The following is a 20678-nucleotide window of genomic DNA, read 5'->3' as shown; positions in this document are numbered from 1 at the left end:
AGAGCTAAAAGCTGATGAGTTAAAGCTCAACCTGAGCTTGAGCTCTACAACTAATTTAAAGTCCAAACTGTCAGACTGAGAAACTCGTCTCTGCCCTGACCATTTTTTCTCTCTGACCTGACCCTGTGACTCTGTTCTAAACCAAAACTGTCTTCTTCAATCACTCAAATTGCAGTTAAATACAATCGTTTCAGAGGGGAATACACAATCGCATGCATGCACTGACCTCTTCTCTGATGCAGCATTCAGTATTCTGATGAACACCTCTTGCTCCATCACCCGCACTTCAATTCTACATAATAGAGGCCAGGTCATTCATTAGCTCCCTTTAAACTGTCAATTGGGAGAAGATTGGGGGCGAGTGAGAGAGCATAAGTCAGAATGGGAGAGAGAGTCACACAGCCTGAGTAAGTGTTAGAACTGATAGACCACTAAAGCCTTTCTATGCCACAGTGATTTAAAGCCAGGCCATTTTTTCACTGCTGGTAGTTAAGGGGGGAATAAAGTCTGCCTAATCTTCTACTTAATCTTACGCTTGCAACCTTCTACACGTCAAAACACACTCACACAAAACCACACACCGTTTTGGATGACATTTTTATTGCATGTCTGATATGTATACCCTCATTCTTTTTTCATTATGTCAGAGTGTTTCATTCTCGTTTTGTCTTGTTCAATCTTCTACAACTTTCCCTCTTTTATTGTCTGATTTTATAGTTTTGTTCTATTGCCTCTTTCTCTCTTCTCTTTTCCTCTGTATTTCCCTGAAGTCTGATGTATGAATAGTACCCTTGGTACTATTTACACTTCTATATATTGATGTAGGCATAAGTGGAAGTTAACAAAACCCTGAATTTATTGTCCATTTGCTGCATACAAACAGTAAAACCGATATTGTAGGTAAATTGATATACTTCCATCTGTCATTACACAGATTGTGTTGTGAACTTAGACGATGAAGTCATCCTCCACTTCAATATGTGTATGTGGTGCTGGAGTTATACTATTATGTCATCAGACTTACAATATCTTGGAATATTTAAAGCCACAGACAACAAAGTCTATATAATATTGATTGAACTTGTGTATATTTGTTAATTTATACTTCTTTTCAGCATCTGTATTGTCAGATTAAAATATTTTCATTTTCATCTTCACAATCATCAGATGATTATGTGTAATCTGAAAGATCTCACTCATAGTGACAAACTCACAGATATAGTGTCTTTTTCCGTAATTTCCAGGTTACTGAGTGCACCTGAATATAAGCCGCACCCCCCCACTAATTTTAAAAAAGAAAAAAAAAAGTGTACATACATAGGCCGCACTTGTCGAAAAGCTGCAGGTGTCCACGTTGTAACATGAGATATTTGCACAGAAAGATTTTTTAAACTTTTAATTAAATACGTACCAGTAACATAAACAAATACGTACCGTAAATGCTTTTTTCCAAACAGTGCCTGTAACACGGCTGGTTAAAAAAAATAAAAAATACAGTAGCCGACCAGGAAAAGTCATTGATCTTCCTCCTGCGCACTAAAACCACTAAAGTCGTCATCGTCAGTGTTGGAATTGAACAGCCTCAGAATTCCTTCAACACACACTTCCTCAGTCTCTCGTTCGTTGTTGCTCTCAATGTCACTTTCATCTCAAGGAAAATTTGTAAAAATCCAAAAATTACCTGCATCATTGTTTAAGCCATGGTGTTCAAAGCGTTTGAGAAAAGTAGCGGCTTATAGTCTGGAAATTGCGGTATTTAGTTCTGCAGTTCCCTTTATCTCCACATAACATTCTGGTATCTTTGTTTTTGTCACTATCATTTTCCAATCTTGTTTCCAGCCAAACTGTATACAAAATAAATCCACCAGCCCAAGTAACAGGCAGCGGTAGTGACGAGCTGGTGAATATAGTGGGGTAAAGACAGACATATTTTCTCTAGAGTTAGTAGAAATCAGAACAGATCAACAAGGACAGAAAACAGCAGGTTTCAAAATAATGCTGATTGAATGGTAAACTCTTCATCACCATGTTCTGGTAGTAATATGTCATTTTCCGGCTTGTTGTGCTTCCCCTAAATGTCCCCAAAACTGATTCATCAAGTTACAGTCAAACCAATTCATACTGTCTATTTAGTAAAAAAAAAAAAAAACAGAGTTTATAGTCTGAAGAAGCCAAATGCCAAAGTGCCAGCACAAAAAGATCCATCACAGATAAAACAAATAAACTCATTTTTACGTTGCTGATTTTATTTTGCAGTACCATTATGTGTCTTTCCAGAGTGCAGGACACTCTCCATCTTTCATTCACAACAAGAGATGCCAACACCTGAAGGAATGTTTTAGTAACATACAGTCTGTGGTTTGTAACCACTGCTGGTACTTCCATTCTGGCTTCAGCTACAATAAATTGCATTTTTAACAACGCTGAAAAATTAATAAATGTTCATCAATATTACTCAGACATAGATAGTAATAAATTAATTAAAGCTTTAAAACACAATGATGCCCTCCATTAATAACAGTCTTGCCTATAGCATCTTGACCACTATTATATTTTGAAAACCATTCATGTCGACACACACACAGACACACACACAGACACACACACACACAGACAAGTTTCCAGTTTAATGGCCTCAGGGCCCTGGTTGCCCCAGAGAATTCTGGTATGCGTCACTTTCCATTTTGTCTTCTGAACTAAATTTGTGCGTGCGTGTGTGTGTGTGTGTGTGCGTGTGTGTGCATACCCATGTGTCAATGTCGGTCTGTCTGTAAGAGATAATGAGGCAGTGTGTGCTTCACCCAGCTAACCCCTGGACTTAACCATCAAGTCCTGTGAATTGGCAGCTAAAGTGGAAAACTGGGAGCACATTTTCTAACTGTGTCACACTGCTGGACTCCGTTTTGACTTTGTCTCTGCTCGGCTCATTTCTGCAGCAACAAATCCACCCCAAAAGGCCCTCGAAGTTGTTCCTCAACACTGACAAGCCCACAGTGCAAGGAGGAATTATTGCTGCTTGACAGCCGTGTGTCTCTTTATTGGCGTGTTTCTTTATTGGTGGTTGTCAAGGCAGTGACTTGATTTAAGAGAGGAGGAGGAGGAATTGTTTTCAGCCGCACACGACTACCAGACTGTGAGGACATTGGAAATGACACACTTAGTGTCAGACTTTTTCCATCTTGCCATACAGCATCAAAGTTTGATGAGTTGGTTATCGCACCATGTGAAAACACAATTCTGTCAGTGACAATAAGAATGAAGAAATCAAAACAAAAGCTCAAGCAAACACAACATCTTTCACACAAGATTTAGTGCAACGATCATTCCGTTTTGCAAATGAATACCAGTTTACACTATGAAAAATAAAGCTGGTAAGTCATAATGCTCTCCTTTAATTGTCTAAAAGTCAATCTTTGTCATGTTACCAGTGAACTCATATCGAATGAAGCCTCACAGTAATCTAAACAATAATCATGTTGTGTACTGATTTATTCATGAATGGAAGAGAGCTATACGTGAACAACATTCTAAACAAGAGACGGGCCTCATGCATTACCCTTTTAATATTCTCATCCTTAACCTCGACTACTTTTTTCTGTGACACTTGCTCATACATGTGCACAAAGTCGGATTCACAGACTCTCTCTCTCTCTCTCTCTCAACAAATATGTTCTAAATGGTTCATTTTCACCTAATTAAAACTGTTAATCAGGATGATCGCTGATAGTACTCTCATTAGGGGGAAAGAGCTTCATCAGTATCCTTCCAGAATTAATTCACTGTTTTGGGTGGCTGGAAAAACAGACTACCTGTAGACCTGCATTTTCACTCCTTTGATTTCCCCAAACCTATTCATGACTGCTGTGTTTAACTAAGTTAATATTTGCTGAAAATGTACTCATAGTCAGGTCCAAAGTAATTGACACCGTGATATAGAAATCATTGGCGTAGCTGCATTTTGTTAAAAACATGAATACGAGTTGAGTGTAAACTCTGCGAATAGCAGTCGCACATTACAGTCCAATAGACAACATGGCAGATCATCTAAAGGCAGTTGGATAACTCATCTGTGTTATGTTCATCAACAGTCTTTGTGCTGGGATCACCAGTTCATAGAGTTCTATTTTCAGAAATCATATGAATATGGGCGGGTACACACTGATCTGCTCTGATTCTGTCATCATTTTAATATAAAATAATATGGTTCAAATGAATTATTATGTTGCAAATACAAGCTTTACATGTTTATTTGCAATTCAATTAGGCCAACAAGGCTGGCAGATGCAGTGTACTATGCAACATTTAGTTAATCTGGAGATAATGTGAATTTTTTTCCCCTCTAGACTCAACAATTGGTTGAAGAGTAGATAAGATTTCAGTCAACCAAGATTTTCCTTTGTTCACCACGGCCCTGGTGATCGTTAACACCATTTACACACTAAAAATTGTCACATAAGGTTGCCTGACAAGAGTCAGTGGTGACAATCAGAAAACAATTAGAATATATTATGAGTACAGCCTTAAATGATGTGTCTTCAGGAAGCTGTGGAAGTTAAGTAGTCTGTGGCTGATATAAGACACTGCTTCAAGTATATGACAGACTGATATCAGAAAAGGGAGTATTGTGACCTACAACAGTTGATGTTACACTTTAAAGTGTGACAGAGTGAGAGTGAGAGAACTTTCCTAATAACTAACTAACTGCAGGGCTGCCCTATGAAAGAGGATCATTCCAGTCATCAGCTGGGAACCCCATTAGATGAATCAAACAGCTGTATTTTTATTTGAGCCACATCATTGTAGACAGAATCACACAGTCTCAGGTGAGTCTTAAAACTGTGACAGAGTAAACTGTGTGGAAATGTGATGTTTGCACATCACAGATGAAAAACAAAGGCATTGCATTAAATGTGAGTATACAGGTGAAACATCAAACTGTGTTATTAGTAGTTATGAGCTTAGTGCTGGCTGACTGCTCTGCAGATGCACCGAACTAATAATTCATAAACAAGATGAGAAACAGCACAAACCGCAAGAACATACTAGGTAAACAAATGAAAATATCTTAAAATGTAAAAATATAGTCAAATAAGTTCAGGATGAGAAAAATGCAGAATGTTGTGGTTTTCACACCTATTAGAAATAAATTTATTTGTGATAAATTTTATTTGATTCTTGTTTGAGGCCCATTTTCTACATCTCTGACATCCATTTTTAATAAATATATCTTCAAACTCCAAATAAGGAATTGCTGCAGTATCATAAAAATAAAAAATAAAACATTTGAACATTTTCTGACTTTTTAACCAGCAGAGAAGAACCAAAACAAATGTTAACACCAGGAATAATCACAGTCTGATCTGTTGTTTACTGAGCACCTAACTGTTAACAGGTTGGGGTGAAGCACCTTGCTCAAGGCCAGTAAGCTGTTGATAAGGGAGGGATGCTGTACTCTTTCATTTATCTCAATTAGGGGTAGAATGTGTCCAAACACAAGACTATGTTTGAAGATACTTTCCAAAAAAAGCTCTGTGAAACATCTGCTCTCTGCTAACACTGCTAATAAAGTTTATTTGCTATTAACAGAGCAACTTACTGGAAACACTGCAGGCTTCAGTCACAAGGTTACTAATGCTATGTGCCACTAGCGCTACGTTAAACCAGTTAATCACAGGTTCAAGCCAAATTTCTGAATCGATTACTGAAGAAACGCTACAGCTGTTGGCCTTCAACCAGTCTCTGTATTTGTGTCACACTTCAGCTGCTGATCACTGGTTAGAGGGGGAAAGCTTTAAAACTGTCTCACCTTTTTTTTGGACTTGAAGACATTACAGCGAAAGACATTGCTCTGTCCATCTCTGGCGATGTAGCTGAAGATCTTCAGATCTTGGGAGTCATGAGACACATAGAATATCCTAAAAGAGAAAAAAAATTAGGTCAGTAATGTAAAAAAAAAAAAAAAATCTAAATACGATGCAAAACCACAACAGAGCCTGGCAACATTTCTGAATGTATCTTAAGCTGCAAAAATAGGCACTGAGCCTGTTTCTCTAGGGTTGAAATGTGACAAAAATAAGCACTATTTTATGTTTGTTTTAATCCAAAGGCGGAAGACCAAATTGTAGCTCTCGAGTTGGAAAAAAGAGGCTGAGAAAGTTTTGATTAGATTAGGGGGAAAGTGCTACTTAAATAAACTGGCAAGTAAAAGTATCCTCATAGACTTCCGTATTATTTCTATGGCACATTGGGACAGAAAGCTCAGTGACACACACTGAAAGTCAAGTAAACTTTAATTCCAAGCAAACATAATGCTTTAGATAACAGCAGTGATATATTCCAGCATACAGAGGAGACAGAAGAGCTAATACTATAATAAGAAAAAAAAATATCCTGTGTGAAAGAAGATGCAGCTGGAGACTATGTTTGAGACAAAAATAGTCTGTGGTTGGGAGAGATTGTTCCCAGCCAACAGTGAGGAGATATACAAGATCCTGCAGAGCAGGTAAATAGGAAGAAACAAGTTGTGGGAGCAAAAGGCAGAGCTAAAGAGATAATAAACAATAACCTGCAAGAGGGAGAACACCGCATGAGTTAGGCTCTACACTGAGTCTAACTGGTGATGACAAAAGGACACTGCTGGAGAGATAAAGCATTGCAGAAGACATATGGTGACAACAGTGAAGCTAAAAACTGGAAAGTGTCACATTTAGGAACAAGACAGATCCTTGGAGCTGTACTGTAGTGTTGGTTTTGTAGTTCCTTCAAGAATCTGCTGTAGACAACGACCTTTTGTCTACAAAATCTTCATTCTTAATGTGAATGATCCCATAACTTATGACACCTGCAGTGTGTATAGGACAATTTCACACCGCCTTTTATCAACTGAGTGATGCACAGCTATATTACATTCGCTAGTACATTTTGTGAGCAACAAAATTGCTCCATGGGTTGCTTTTACTGTGTATGTTTTGTTTCAGAGCAGGCAGCAGCATGACGTTTTTGCTCAAAGCGTCACACCCAGACCTGGTGTGAGACAACAGAGCAAGTTCAGCATACCCAGAATATCATTTTGATATCTGGCTGCATTAATTCTAACAACCACATACAAGCAGTTGTGCAAAGCCTATTATCAACTGGATAAGTTAATCGAGAGTTTCTGAATCTAGCAATGACTGCCTTTACATGGACAGGTCAAGCTGTGCACAGTATTTCAGACAGTTTTAGCCTCATTCTTTCAGCTGCAAGCCTTGTTGTGTTAAACAGTCTTGTAAACAAGTAAAGAACGGCATGCAAACACGTAAGTAGGCTTTCTGTAAATCTTGAAAGGTCAACATGTAAAAGGGTTTAAATGGTGATGCCATTTTCCAAGACAACTAACTGAACAGTCGGTGTTGCTTCATACACATTGATGTGTTATCTTGAGTAGGTTGTGTATGCAGCATTAGTTACCACGGTGATACACCCCAGTATGAAGTGAACCATCATTGTTGTTCTGAAAACTAAGAGTTACATCTGAAGTTACCTCACTTATTCCTGCAGTACAGGCTTCAGGAATACACACCCCAGAACTACTGTTAAACATGTGCTATAAAAGAGGAGTATGTGATTTTACTGACTTTTTTGGTCAAAATGAGTGAATCTCTGCACACAGGCCGCTAGCTGTTCATTCTGTGTGGGAAAAGAGGTTCGGTGGGAATGGCAAGAATGGTAAATATGGTACATGCTAACTACAGAAATATTCTAATTAGTTAAAAATCAATACACAATATTTCTTCAGAACCACAGACTCCACCTTCAAGTTTACGAAACCTTCCTATAAAAAGTTTCAGTCATGCTTTAACTGCCAAGAGCAAAAATGAAGCTGCAGAAAAATGACCACAAAACATTTTGGACTACAACCACTTTTCACAAACATTCAAAAAATGTTGCATCATTACACTGCTACCACATTATTTCACACTGCAAGACCTTTCTAGTCCTGCAAAACAGTCTCATATGGCCGTTTAATGTGCCAGCAGAAAGACCGTCAGATCAAATTACCTCCAGCATTATTGCAATCGGGTTTCTAAAAGACAATATATCTTTTAAGTGTTTTAATAGAGGCATTAGCAAACAGCTCACTTTGTTTTGCTGATGCACACTGTCTGGATGTGATATGGCACGCCGTTTCACTGTGACATCATTATCAAACATTACATTTACAGATGCCTTCAGGTGGCTGCTGATTGCTGAGTAACCGTGCAGAGATAAACAAGAACAAAAACTTCTCTAATTAAGGAGTCTGGATCTCACTCATAAACAAAGCCAAATGCAAAAGGTTTCTAAAACTTTCACTGAAATTAACTTTAATAAATAAACCAAATAGCCACACCCATCCTTCCATAGTTTGGCTGTAACATGAAAAAATCATCAGATCATGATGGATAAGCTGCTCACCTTTTACTGTTTAAAGATTATTGCTTGCTTTCATAGATCTTACAAATGGTTTCAGAGCACATTAACACTTTCCAAAGATTAAAAAAATATAAACAAAAAAAAAAGTAAAACAATGAATAAACTAATAGGGTGTCCAGTAGTAGATCTCCTACCTAAAATCAATGCTGAAATCATTAAAACAAAACACAGCTTCTCTGCTGCAAAAAAAAAAAGGTGTACCCTTCGTTCTTTTCATAGTTGACTGAGAATGCAAAATTGCAAACTTAAACAGCAATTTATTATTTCATTATTCATTTGTGAATCCAGCACACACACACACACACACACATACACACACCCACACACACCCACTCACACACACACACACACACACACACACACACACACACACACACACACACACACACACACACACACACACACACACACACAATGGCTTGTATTTAGTACTTTATACTTGAGTCAAGAGTATGAAGAGAAAAAAGTGACACTGACAATTTGATTTCTTAGGTTGGGCGGCTGTGGCTCAGGTGGTAGAGCTGTTGTCCTCTACTCGCAAGGTTGGTGGTTCGATCCCCCGCCCCTCCACAGTCAAAGTGTCCTTGGTCACTAAACCCAACGTTGCTCCCATGTGTTGCCTTTGGTGTATGAATGTGTGTGAATGAGAAAACATTGTAAAGCGCTTTTAGTACTACTAAGGTAGAAAGGCGCTATTTAGGTACAGACCTTTTATACTGTCCTATTTGTTAGTTACGGACACCTTTTGATATGCTTGCAGCTAATACACTGGGGTGACAATGATACCCAAGAATAACTTGCCAGTGCATCCAGTGGTACAGAGCAGAAAGGACGTTTTAAAGACCCCCTCTGATGAAAATAAATTCCTTTTACCTTGGTTACATGTCCATGTGGTGTTTTTATACAGTGATTCATAAAGTTTTGGAAATCTTTATTGTAAAGAACTTACACAAAGCAAAGTTATCTCACCCACGCTTACAAGTTCTATATCATCTACATCTTTTTTTTTTAAAATAGTTTTCATTTTCTTCAAGTTTAAATTCTGTTAGATATTGATGGAATTATGCTCTGAGGCCCTTTGTTGGTGTTAGTTTACACAATGAACTTAAAATTTCAAGTGACTACAGAAAACATCAGGCAGAACGGCTTCCTAATTGGGCAATTAGTGCAATATTAAGGGGCCTGGTAGGATACTTGAAGTAATTTATCATCGTGAGACAATGGACAACCAGGCAAGAGCAAGAAATTAGGTGAAGATTATGCAAATTATCCCCCGTCTCTGTCACAAAGTCAGTCTGAGTGTGTCACTGTACATGTGGGTTTGGTGTCTGTGTGTGTGTTTGTGTACAAGAAATCAGAGGTGTCATCTATACACACAGTGACATTTCTGTGGTATTTGTTTTGGCCTTTTCTCTGGAAAGGACTAGATGAGGTTATGTGGAATGGACGGTGTCTTTGTCAATCCTATTTAACTGGGACTGTCAAAATACCAGGCACAGCACACACACACACACACACACACACGCACGCACGCACGCACGCACACACACACGCATGCACACACCCACACAGTCCATTTATTATGGATACATTAAACTGGATACAATATCAGTTAATTGTTAATTTAGTGTCTCACAACACATTAGGATTATTATTATTCATTTATCATATCATTATACATTATATCATTTAGCGGACTGGCCTCCCTGATGATGCTCTATGAGTGATACAGATTCTCAGCTGAGGGAATATGTCACGTCTGCAAACCTGTTGAGCTGAATGAAGCCGTGCAGCTACAGCGCTGTACACTGTATGAGTTGTGTTGTCACAGAAACCTACGTGTACTCAAGTCGTGATGCAAAAATGCATAACTGTTTTGAGTGCTTGGTCTTAATATGCTGCGAAGTCTGTTTAACACTGCTGGTTTTGCACTTAAGAGAACAAAGATTAGAAAATGGATTAGTCTCTTGGTATTCAGCAGAGAGAATATCCAATCAATAACATTAATTTTACTTTGATTTGGCCAAAAACTAAAGTGTTATTCTTCTCAGACCTAAGTTCACGTCTTCAATATTATGTCTAAATGTATGAAGTTCAATGTTTAACAGCTGTAATGTGCAGCTGTTAATGAGACTGTGTCCAGTGGTGAAATAAATACATGAACTTACATGATTAACAGTTTTCTATCAGTGCTCCTCACTTGCAACATTTGCAGTATTAGCACCTTAAAGCTGCACCTCTTGACTGAAGTAGGTGGTACATGATCGGTCACTAAACATCCACTTTTGTATGAATGCACAGTCTGAAGAAGAAAGCCTGAATTAACAAGGAAAGTTTATAACCAATATCGGGAAGCCTGTTGTCTCTGACTGGGCTTTTAGATTTTGTCGAGCCGACTTACACAAAGAAAGCCTGGCTATGTCAAACTTTGTTCACAGTTCAGCCCTCAGTGCTACTAAGATAAAGGCTGACTGAGTTGAAACACTTTTATCACACACAGATGTAAGTTTGCATTAACAGAAGCTTTATGCATTCCGATGGGAAGGAGTTTGAGTGTCACTGAAAATTCCCTGGTCTGGGTAGCTGTCAAGGATGGGGGTCGCAGAAACACATCTGTACTTGTCTATGTAAACAAACAGAGGGTAAACAGACTGCCTGCTATCAAGCCGTGTCATCTACTGGAACAAAACTGACCACTCCCTTCCGACTGCATTTGAACAATATCCCTTCATGTGTCTGCACTTTCAACTATTTATTTGTCCTCCCTTTAGCCCCCAAATCCCAGTCACTGGGATAAAAAATAATCATAATATATATATATATATTTTTCAAATCTAAAATAGAGGAAACGGCCTTGTCCTCTGCCAGCTGTTGTCTTCAGGGCGAATTTCAGGCAAAGATAAAAAGACACATTACATGCTGCCAGCCAAGTGAAGCTCAGCCGAGTGAGTGAAAGTGCGCTTTAGCCGACTGGCTTAGCTGACAAATCCCCCAGCAGTGCAGAGATGACGGCTCAGATACATCTCTATCGAGTGTCTCTAAGAGGAACAGCTGCCAAACATCCAGGTGAAGATCCATCAGATAGATCAGATCTTGGCATAAGAGCGGCAGGCTTGACACAAAAGCTGTCAAAGATGGTTAAAGGCAAAATAACTCAGTCTACAAATACTGACAACGGCAAACTTTTATCTTGTGTTTCAAGCGGGTGCCTTCGCTGTTTAAACTCACAATCCACAACATTGTTATACAAAGAAAAGTCACTTTTCGACACTGACTGAAATAACTTCATGGTGTTTCTATGGAAACAATACAGTTGACCAAAAGAAATTTGCTCGTAGCAGTTTGGAGATTTTTCACTTTCAACCCCTCAAAGGAAGCTAAAATTAAGATGCATCAGGTTTGTTTTTTGGCTGAAATTACTGTAAGTAATCAGCAATGGCACAGCGGGTAAGCAAACACTGTAGATAAACAGGATGGATGATTAGAAGTATAAGGAGTCAACGTGAGGCACAATTTTTCTGCCAAATACGAAATACTAAACACCTGTAGCAGCGCCAATCAATACTAATCAATTTTTACTTTAGATAATCTAGATAATAACAGACCTCTGAAGGGCAAATCTAAAAATATCAAATTAAATTAAAATCTAATCATACAGCTCTTGGAAACATCAACAGTGAATGATTTTACGTCAGCATCGCAGGATCAGACGGTGTCTCTCTCTTGCCTCATCATTTTGCAGCATCATTTAACAATCACACAGAGAAGAAAGTCTTTGATGACAAGAAGCACAGCCAAGGCTTCTCCACCAGCAGCGCACTCAACAGAGCAGAATGCAGCAAGACTAAGTGCACTTTCTGACACTGTGTACAATGAAGTCATGTCCTCAATATTTTGAGGCATTTTAGCAATTTGTTTACATTAATTCATTCTATTTATAGTGTACTTATTGACTGTGTATTTAAATTTGACTTAATAGAGGCAAGAAAAGAAAGAAAGAACTCAACATTTGTACAGCAGGAATATATTCTGGTGATGTGGAAAATGGTTTGGATTATCAGGAAATGATCCAGGGAAATATAGTTCACAATGTAAGATATAATGTGCCCTGTCTCCTCAAAACTATGTTCCTATACAACTAAACTCATTTGAAATTACATTTTGAAAAAAGCTTATTTTGTACAGGATTGGGTTTGTTATTTTTATCATCAACATATCTTTGCTGTTTATTGTACTGCTTTACTAACTGTCCTTTTCAGCCAACCAATCATATATTGGATGAGGTGGGACTCACCCTGGTAACCCAGAAAATGGAGGAAATGTTTCAAACGTGTTGTCAAACTGTCATATTTTAACTCAAACTGTGCCATATTCCCAAATCTAACCAACTTTGGTGCCAAAACTAAAACGAAACAGCAAATGGCAACTGAGGGTAACAAACAATGAAATTAAACTGAAGTTAAGAATAATGGTTCCGGGTGCCCCTATAGACTGCTCTAGTTCTGCGGGCGACCCATGAACAGGGGCTATAGCTTCCCAACGCACAGTAGTGGGTTCGACTCCCGCTCATGACCCTTTGCTGCAGGTCTCTCCCCATTCTTCTCCCCCCTTTCCGGTCTATTTCTACTGCTCTAAATAAAGGCAAAAAGCCCAACAAAATCTCTTTTGAAAAAGAATAATGTTTCCAGCCCTGGAACCATTATGTGTAAATGTCTAGTTGCTGACTTATGCCTCCATTCCTTGGACTTTGTGGCTTGTTTAAACTGTAAGCCTTTTCTACCACACAGCTGCCCACACTAAAACATTTTGCCTTCGTAAATGAGAAAAAAGTTTAGTTGTACAGGTACATCATTTGTGGGAGACAGGGTTAAATTAAACAGTTAAACTCCTTCTCCAGGTTGTTGATATAACCTCTAAAATCTCCTCTCTGTGTAACAAAGTTGCATACTTAGATGTTTTTTGTTTGTTTGTTTGCTTTTTTCACGACAATAATGCCTTCAAATGTAACTGTCTCTGCCTCTCTCTCTCCATACACCCCTCCACTACTTGCTGCAGCACAAAAGTTCACCAACAACTTTGCTCAAACACTGTAGCACAAGTGGCAAGTTGTAGTATTGGACTAATTCCGCCATGCATGTTTGGACCAGAAACTGATTCTGAAGAAGAAGAATGATGCAGATCCACGCTGCAAGTTGAGAGGATTGGTCCCTTAGGTTCTTTACAAATAAAACCCCAGAAGCTTGATTTTGTGCTCTGCACAAGGTCATCTGTACACTGCAGTTTTAAGGCAGAAATGCTCAGCCGTAGCACTGACTGCTTATTTTGCGCATGATGTTTCGTGATCAGCAATTTCCCTGAGGTTTCCACCAAAGGGATCAATAAAGTTCTATTCTATTCTATTTATTCTATTCTATTCTACGTGTCTACCAGCACATAGAAAAAACACCACATGGAGGATTAACATTAGACTATTCTGCAATAAAACAACAACAACCCTGCAATACAAAAATACATTATCAGCTGTAGGCTTTTTTTTCCTTTTCTTTCCTTTCTTTTTTTTTTAAATCAAGTTCAAAATACTCTTCTTGTACTTGTATCCGTTTGGATCATTCATTTTAGAGTTTATTTTTATTTGTATTCCTCTCACACTTTTTGTTATTTGCAATAAAGTCACAATGTACCTGCAACTGTAACAAATCTGAGAGATGACAGCCAAAAACCTTTTGCCTATTTTATATCCACCTCAACCATCACATAACAGGTGGCTTTAGTTTAAAATTAGAATTTCAAAGTAAAAGTGACTTTATTTAAATCATTTTATCCTGAAGATACAAGGTAGCTCAAGGTCGCCTTGTTTGGTTGTGGCTTACACAGTGGTATGTTTTTGAAGTTTTACTGGGAGCCTCCCAACAACTGTGACATGTCAAACATTTAACTTATAGGAGCTACAAGAAGTAAATCGTTTTTTCTTTCACTTAAAGTTAATATCCAGTTATTGACAGGTCAGAATCAGTGACGTGCGGTCATGAAAAGAAAAAAACAAAAATAATGTTAAAATATTAAAACTGTTATATTTATTCAGTGATTTGTACTATAAAGTATTTTTTCATTCAGCCTCACCAATTGTGATGATTTTTTTATTCAGAATCACTGAATGTTCACAATTTCCCATTCAAATGCTTGGAAGTGAAGCCGGTGAGGCAGCAGAGAACTGAGCCTCCCCTTGGATTGCGCAATCCCTCACCAACTGCCATGCAGTGACAGCGTGCTGCTGTCTGGATGTCGTCAATAAAATATTTCAAACACATTTAATACATGAACTGATTTTCCATAGTTTAGCTGATGTATATAATGTACAGTGCGTTTTAGTCACCAATTGTATATGTGTAACGTGTTTCGTGTGCTGAGCGATCATAAACAGCTGAGAAGAGGTTCCAGGTGAGGCAGGCAGTTCTCTGGCCTCATGGCAGGGGGCGCTCTGATCCCAGACATTCTTCCTGTGACTCCATGGTTGCAGAGTAAGTGACACCAAGCTAGGTACAATCTACAATTAACAAGTCAAGTGCAGTCAAGGAAGATAAGGAGACTTTTACAAAAAAGTAACATATTTTTGTGCAGAAGGAGCAGAGCATGGACTTCATTTATAGATAAAGGTAAAACCGCGATAGCGTTTTTTGTTTGTTTTTTTTCATGAAATGTGCATTTGTGGGCTACAGTTTGTATGTGTAAAGAATGCAGATATGAAACATAGCCTGCAAACCGCTGCCAATCAAATGGCAAATATGCTACTGTGTAGAGAGCATATATGTGTAAATGGGATTCTGATGAAGTCAGTGCCTCACCAGCCATGAACCTCACCGTACGTCACTGGTCAGAACATATAAATCCTGCAAAGAAGAAATCAACAAACCTCTCATCAAGACTGATGAACAGAGCCCTGACTAACGACACTGTTTATGACAGGGAATTATGTGAAAAAGACTGCAGACTGCCACAGTGCGAGAAAGAAGGCGCAAAAGACTGTGATCGAAAGCCCAGACAGAGTAAAACAAGGACAGAGAGATGGACACTCAGAGTAAAAGTGAGGATGGAAAAAAGGCACAAAGTGAGTGTGTAAAGGATTACGAGAGGATAGAGAGAAAAGGCTCAGATAGAGATCCTACATGAATACGAAGTTAAAAAGAGAGTAAGAGCAGAGCAAAGCAGATGATTCATGACTCATCAGGTGAGTTAAAGTTCAGTGGTGTATTCAGAGTTCGAAAAGCACTCCTGCTCCATCACATTTAAGCTGCTGTGGTCTCACCGCTACCAGCAAACTATCACCAGAGAAACTTCTTCTGTAAAGCTGCTCAAATTGTGGACAAATAAACAAAACCTGCTGCTTACTCTGGCCTTCATTAACTTTGACAGGCAGTGTAACGGAGCACTAACAACAATCTCAATGACCACACACACTCACTCACACTCAGCTAACTCTGTTAATAAGCCCTTCTTGTTAACAGGCTGAGTCTATCATGCAGGGGGCTGCGATGTGATGTTTGAGTAATGAAGTGGGCTTGTTTTAGAAGGCCTCGGTCATTTTTCCTTTGATAAATCGCTGCCAGCGAAACACAGTTGCTATAAATCAAAGGCTAAGAGGCAATGCACCACACACACAGCACCGACAATCGCACAGTTACTGGGGATCAATACCATTATGCACCTGTGCCAGATCAGGCTGTAGATGTCTGTGTTGGCCTATTGCAGCAGGCGCGTCATGTTCAGGAATGAAAGCCAAATACATCTGCATTAATATCATCCCTCGGCATTTACATCCTGTTATTGGAAATCTATAAAAGTTTCAGTATCAGCTGAATGTGAAACTTATGTGGAGGTACTGCAGACTCTCCTCCTGAAACCATTGGATCGCTGTGTAGATTCATGAAAATACTGGGGCTGTACCATACTGGAAAAAAAAAACAACATACATTACAATATTTAGAGAAAAAAAAAAAAACAGAAAATTTCTCCATATGATTTAAACAATTGTATTGGGAAAGAAATAAACACTCTTTAGTGATTATGGTGATTTTTTAGGGGAGTGGGAACAACGAGGTGCATAATCTGTTGCGTGTTTTTACTTTTTGCATTCCAAGGATATAATGCTTCACATTTGAACACTAATAATCACAGTTTAAGTTTTGAAGAGGAATTATAATGTCCATGACTGACTCTCAATCCTGACTGTCTCACTGTTGTTCAGTTTGAATGGTTTTTACATTCTGACAGCAGAAAATAAGCAGCCTGTCAGTGAGGCATCAGTGTGTAAATGATTACTGAGCTCTGGGGTTTGACAGTTATATTAGAAAACATCTCAATTGGTGAATGCTACTCAGTCAGTTGTCTCTTGGTTTAGTGGCAGATCTAGGAAATTTCACATGAGGTGACAAGAGGTTTTGGCAAGGGGGTGTGGAAGGACAGTACGTGGGGGTCCTCAAAAGGACTTGTGCACATATAACTTTTACAAAATGTATTTTCATGTTTTGTTGATGCATACTTCCCCTAGCTTTCTTAGCGATGGGCAACAGTAACCACAGACCAGTGTTCATACAAACAAGTGCACAGCTCTGCATCACCCATCAGGTCACATCTGAGCACATTTTTTTAAAGACAGCTATAAGCCAGAGTTGTTATCCTTTGCAGCAAAACAGTTCACAAAATAACTAAATCAATATTTAGTGTTGAGTAGTAGTTTAGACTCAAATATTCATGCCATGACCAAGAATTGGACCATTGAGACCTATACAGTGTTTTGTGGAATATCTCTAAATAAAGTTGCCGTCCTACATCTCATTTGAACTTTGATTAACCAAACACTCAGAAAAAAGTAGGAAATATGATTAGCTAACACTGTATTAATATATAGTATACATGCATTCATTTTACATTTAGTGTGATCAAATGTATTGCTAAATTTGTACAAATTTCGTAATATTCCATATTACAAACATGTAGAGGGGCTGCAAGGTGGCTCTGTGGGTAGCACCGTTGCCTTGCAGCAAGAAGGTCGCCAGTTCGCATCCCGGTGAGGACACTGGGATCTTTCTTTGTGGAGTTTGTATGTTCTCCCTGTGCAGCATGGGTTCTCTCCCACAAGGTCCAAAAACATGTTGAGGTTAATTGGGGAATTGTCCGTGGGGGTGAATGTGAGTGTGCTTGGCTGTCTGTCTCTAAGTGTAGCCCTGTGACAGACTGGTAACCTGTCCAGGGTGTCCCCTGCCTTCACCCTGAGTCAGCTGGGATAGACTCCAGCCCCCCGCAACCATAGACTGTATAAAAGATGGACGTAGCTCCTGTGACGTCACCCGTTGGTTTCTGCACTGAGAAAATGAAGCCAGGGTTTTGCTACTTCCTGGTTGACATCTTGGATTTTTGGGACCAGTGACGCAAAAATCGTCGTGGGGGCGCGGAACCATAGGAGCAGCGATTGGTCAGACGGATTGAGAGGCAGGCCCTCTCTGCCCGCCCACATTTACCGCCTTTTGCTCGCTTCATCTGCATCGTCGCTGCCAACTGTTAATCTAGCCAGCCACGCCCCTTGCCCCGCAAAATTTTGACGATTTTTTAAAAATTCAGTATTGATTTATTTTCAGATTGGCCACCTGATCTCTGGATTTAACTATGAAAACTAATAAGAAAAAAATCCTGAGCTGTAGGAATGCGGTATTTCGTGATCTGTGATTACTTCTTTTCCCATTCAAGTCTATGGGAGACAGGGCTTTTTGGAGCCAGCAACTAATGGACGTAGTGATATTGCAGGTTTTTGACAATTCCGGGTTGGCTTCATGTTTCAGGGCCGGTTGCTATGTCCATCTTTGATACAGTCTATGCCTGCGATCCTAGTGAGGATTCAGTGGTGTAGATAATGAATGGATGGACAAATATGTAGACAATACCCAAAAAAAGGAGTCATTGTGTGTAATGATGTCATAGGGATTTATAGGGACAGTGAATAAAGACGCACCATGAGGTCCTGCAGCAGCATCATCTGTCTCCCCGCCTTCATCCGTCTCTTCATCACTCTCTTTCTGACTTTGTTTTATGCTAATTTTCCGCCATCACATTCATTTCTTGTTACCCTCTTCTTCTTCTCTGGTGTCCTCATCTCACCCCTCTCTGTCCTCCACTGTCTCTCCTACCAGCTCTCTTCTCCTTTTCCATTTCTCTCAAAATCTTCCTTCTGTCCAGTCTTCAGCATGATCTTGCTAAAAAGCTGGAAATATGGCAACTTATTTGGAGGCCAGTCAAACTATTCTGACATACAGCAGTTAAGATTAGGTGATGTTCCTGGTGACTAATTTCACTGTAATTAAACAGAAAATGAAATGTAGACAAGCTGACTAGTCTAAAAGTAAGAACAGTTGAGAGCAAGCATATCTTGCGCAGTTATTACTATGGAAAAGATAGCACAGTTCCTTGGCATGGAACTATCTTCTCAGACCTCACCGTCTTTACGAGATGTCAGTGGCCCACTTTCTATTTTGCCAATTTTAAAAAGAATGAGGGAGGCTACTGAAGCCCCCAGTTATAGACACAACAGTTAACTGGTGGTTTACATTAATAAATACTGAGGCCAACAACAATATCATTAAGTTGAAAAATTGTACACATCCCTAGTTAAGATGAGAGAAGACCTGGATCCAATGAATGTTACACTACATTCACAGAGCATGTAGTTATTGAGTTATAACTAGAATCATAAGGAATTTATCTCTGATATTTACATTTATTCCCATATTGGCTTGTATATTTTCAGTTTGATAGTCAAAGATGACCATCATACATATATATTCATTTATTTCTAAATCAGATTGTCCACAAATGGGCTGACATCTGTTAAAATCCCACACATCTTGGTAACAGATGACTTAACTTTCAACGTAACTGTAAACAAAATTTAGAACAAAATAAGGTCACACAAAGCCTTTTGACTTTGTCACATTAAAACAACTCACAGTCCAGCAGCAGTCCAGGACACCAGGACACGCAGTCCTGCTTTACAATTACAAGCCTTGCTCTTTTTCCAATGTAATTTATAACACAACAAGGTTGGTGCCTTAGCTCTGACCTAAAAATGTTTTCCAGAGCGGCATGGATTTGGCAACACCGAGATAAACCAAACTTAATTATAAAGCATACTAATCAGGCATTATGTTGATTAAAAATGACTATAGGCGGCAAGGTGAAAAGATAGAGGTTCATTATCAGAAAAGCTGTTGTGTCAGCTCAAATTTTGTATGCCCGCATAAAGAAAAGCCTGGAAATTTTATAGTACCGACTTGGCAATTGTAGAAGTAAAACAACAGACTTAATCATCCAGCAGACAGGCAATTTCCTACTGCACTTGTTAAGGTCAAGATGAGAAGTTAGCAGCTGGGTCTCATTTTTATTCTTTCATGCATTATTTAGAAAAACAGTGAGCGGTCCGGTTTGTGCATGTATATGAACTTATTTTGGGGTCTTTTACGTGGAATGAGGTCAAAAAATCAATATCTCATGACCAGCAATAAACTGAGCTCAGCGGAAACAAAACTGAATAAAACTGACTTTCTCTCACACAAACACAAACCTTGAAACAAATTAAGATGTGAAATATTTATGTGGTGTGATGGTGTTCTGCCTGAGGGCTGTGAACCTACAGGAAACTTTGCTTTTGGTTATATGCACACATTGGTGTGTATGAGCATGTGTAGATATCAAAAATTCACAGGTGTTGATAATAATATTAATAAAACAACAACAATAACAATAAAGAAAATTTTGATTAATAGTACTTTATAGTTTATAATAATAAATATAATAATCAGTTATGGCTCGGTGGTTAGCACCGTCACCTCGCAGCTAGAAGATCGCCGGTTGGCGTCCCAGTTAGGACACCTGGGATCTTTCTGCGTGGAGTTTGCATGTTCTCCCTGTGCAACGTAGGTTCTCTCCAGGTTCTCCGGCTTCCTCCCACAAGATCCAAAAACATGTTGAGGTTAATTGGTGATTCTAAATTGTCCATAGGTGTGAATGTGAGTGTGCTTGTTTGTCTGTCTCTTAAGTGTCGCCCTGTGATAGAGTGAAGGCAGGGGACACCCTGGACAGGTCGTCAGTCTAAGTCAGCTGGGATAGGCTCCAGCCCCCTCGGGACCCTTTTGAGGATTAAACTGTGTATAGATAATGGATGGATGGATGGATACCTC

The 20678-nt window shown here is 39.0% G+C and overlaps 1 protein-coding gene across 1 annotated transcript in view; it reads right to left on the bottom strand.

Moving 5' to 3' along the window:
* The window catches only part of LOC103358909 (carboxyl-terminal PDZ ligand of neuronal nitric oxide synthase protein-like), a 212305-nt gene that overhangs the window by 93085 nt on the left and 98542 nt on the right, over positions 1-20678 (bottom strand). The window contains exon 5 of the mRNA XM_008284060.1: positions 5807-5915. Within this exon, the coding sequence (XP_008282282.1) occupies positions 5807-5915 (109 nt within the window). The remainder of the gene's footprint in view (positions 1-5806; positions 5916-20678) is intronic.

This window comes from Stegastes partitus, unplaced genomic scaffold (assembly GCF_000690725.1).
Source record: "Stegastes partitus isolate 25-593 unplaced genomic scaffold, Stegastes_partitus-1.0.2 Scaffold342, whole genome shotgun sequence".
In the NCBI taxonomy this organism is placed as follows: Eukaryota; Metazoa; Chordata; class Actinopteri; family Pomacentridae; genus Stegastes; species Stegastes partitus.
The sequence above is the reverse complement of the archived record's forward strand: the minus strand, read 5'-3'. Positions and strand labels throughout refer to the sequence as shown.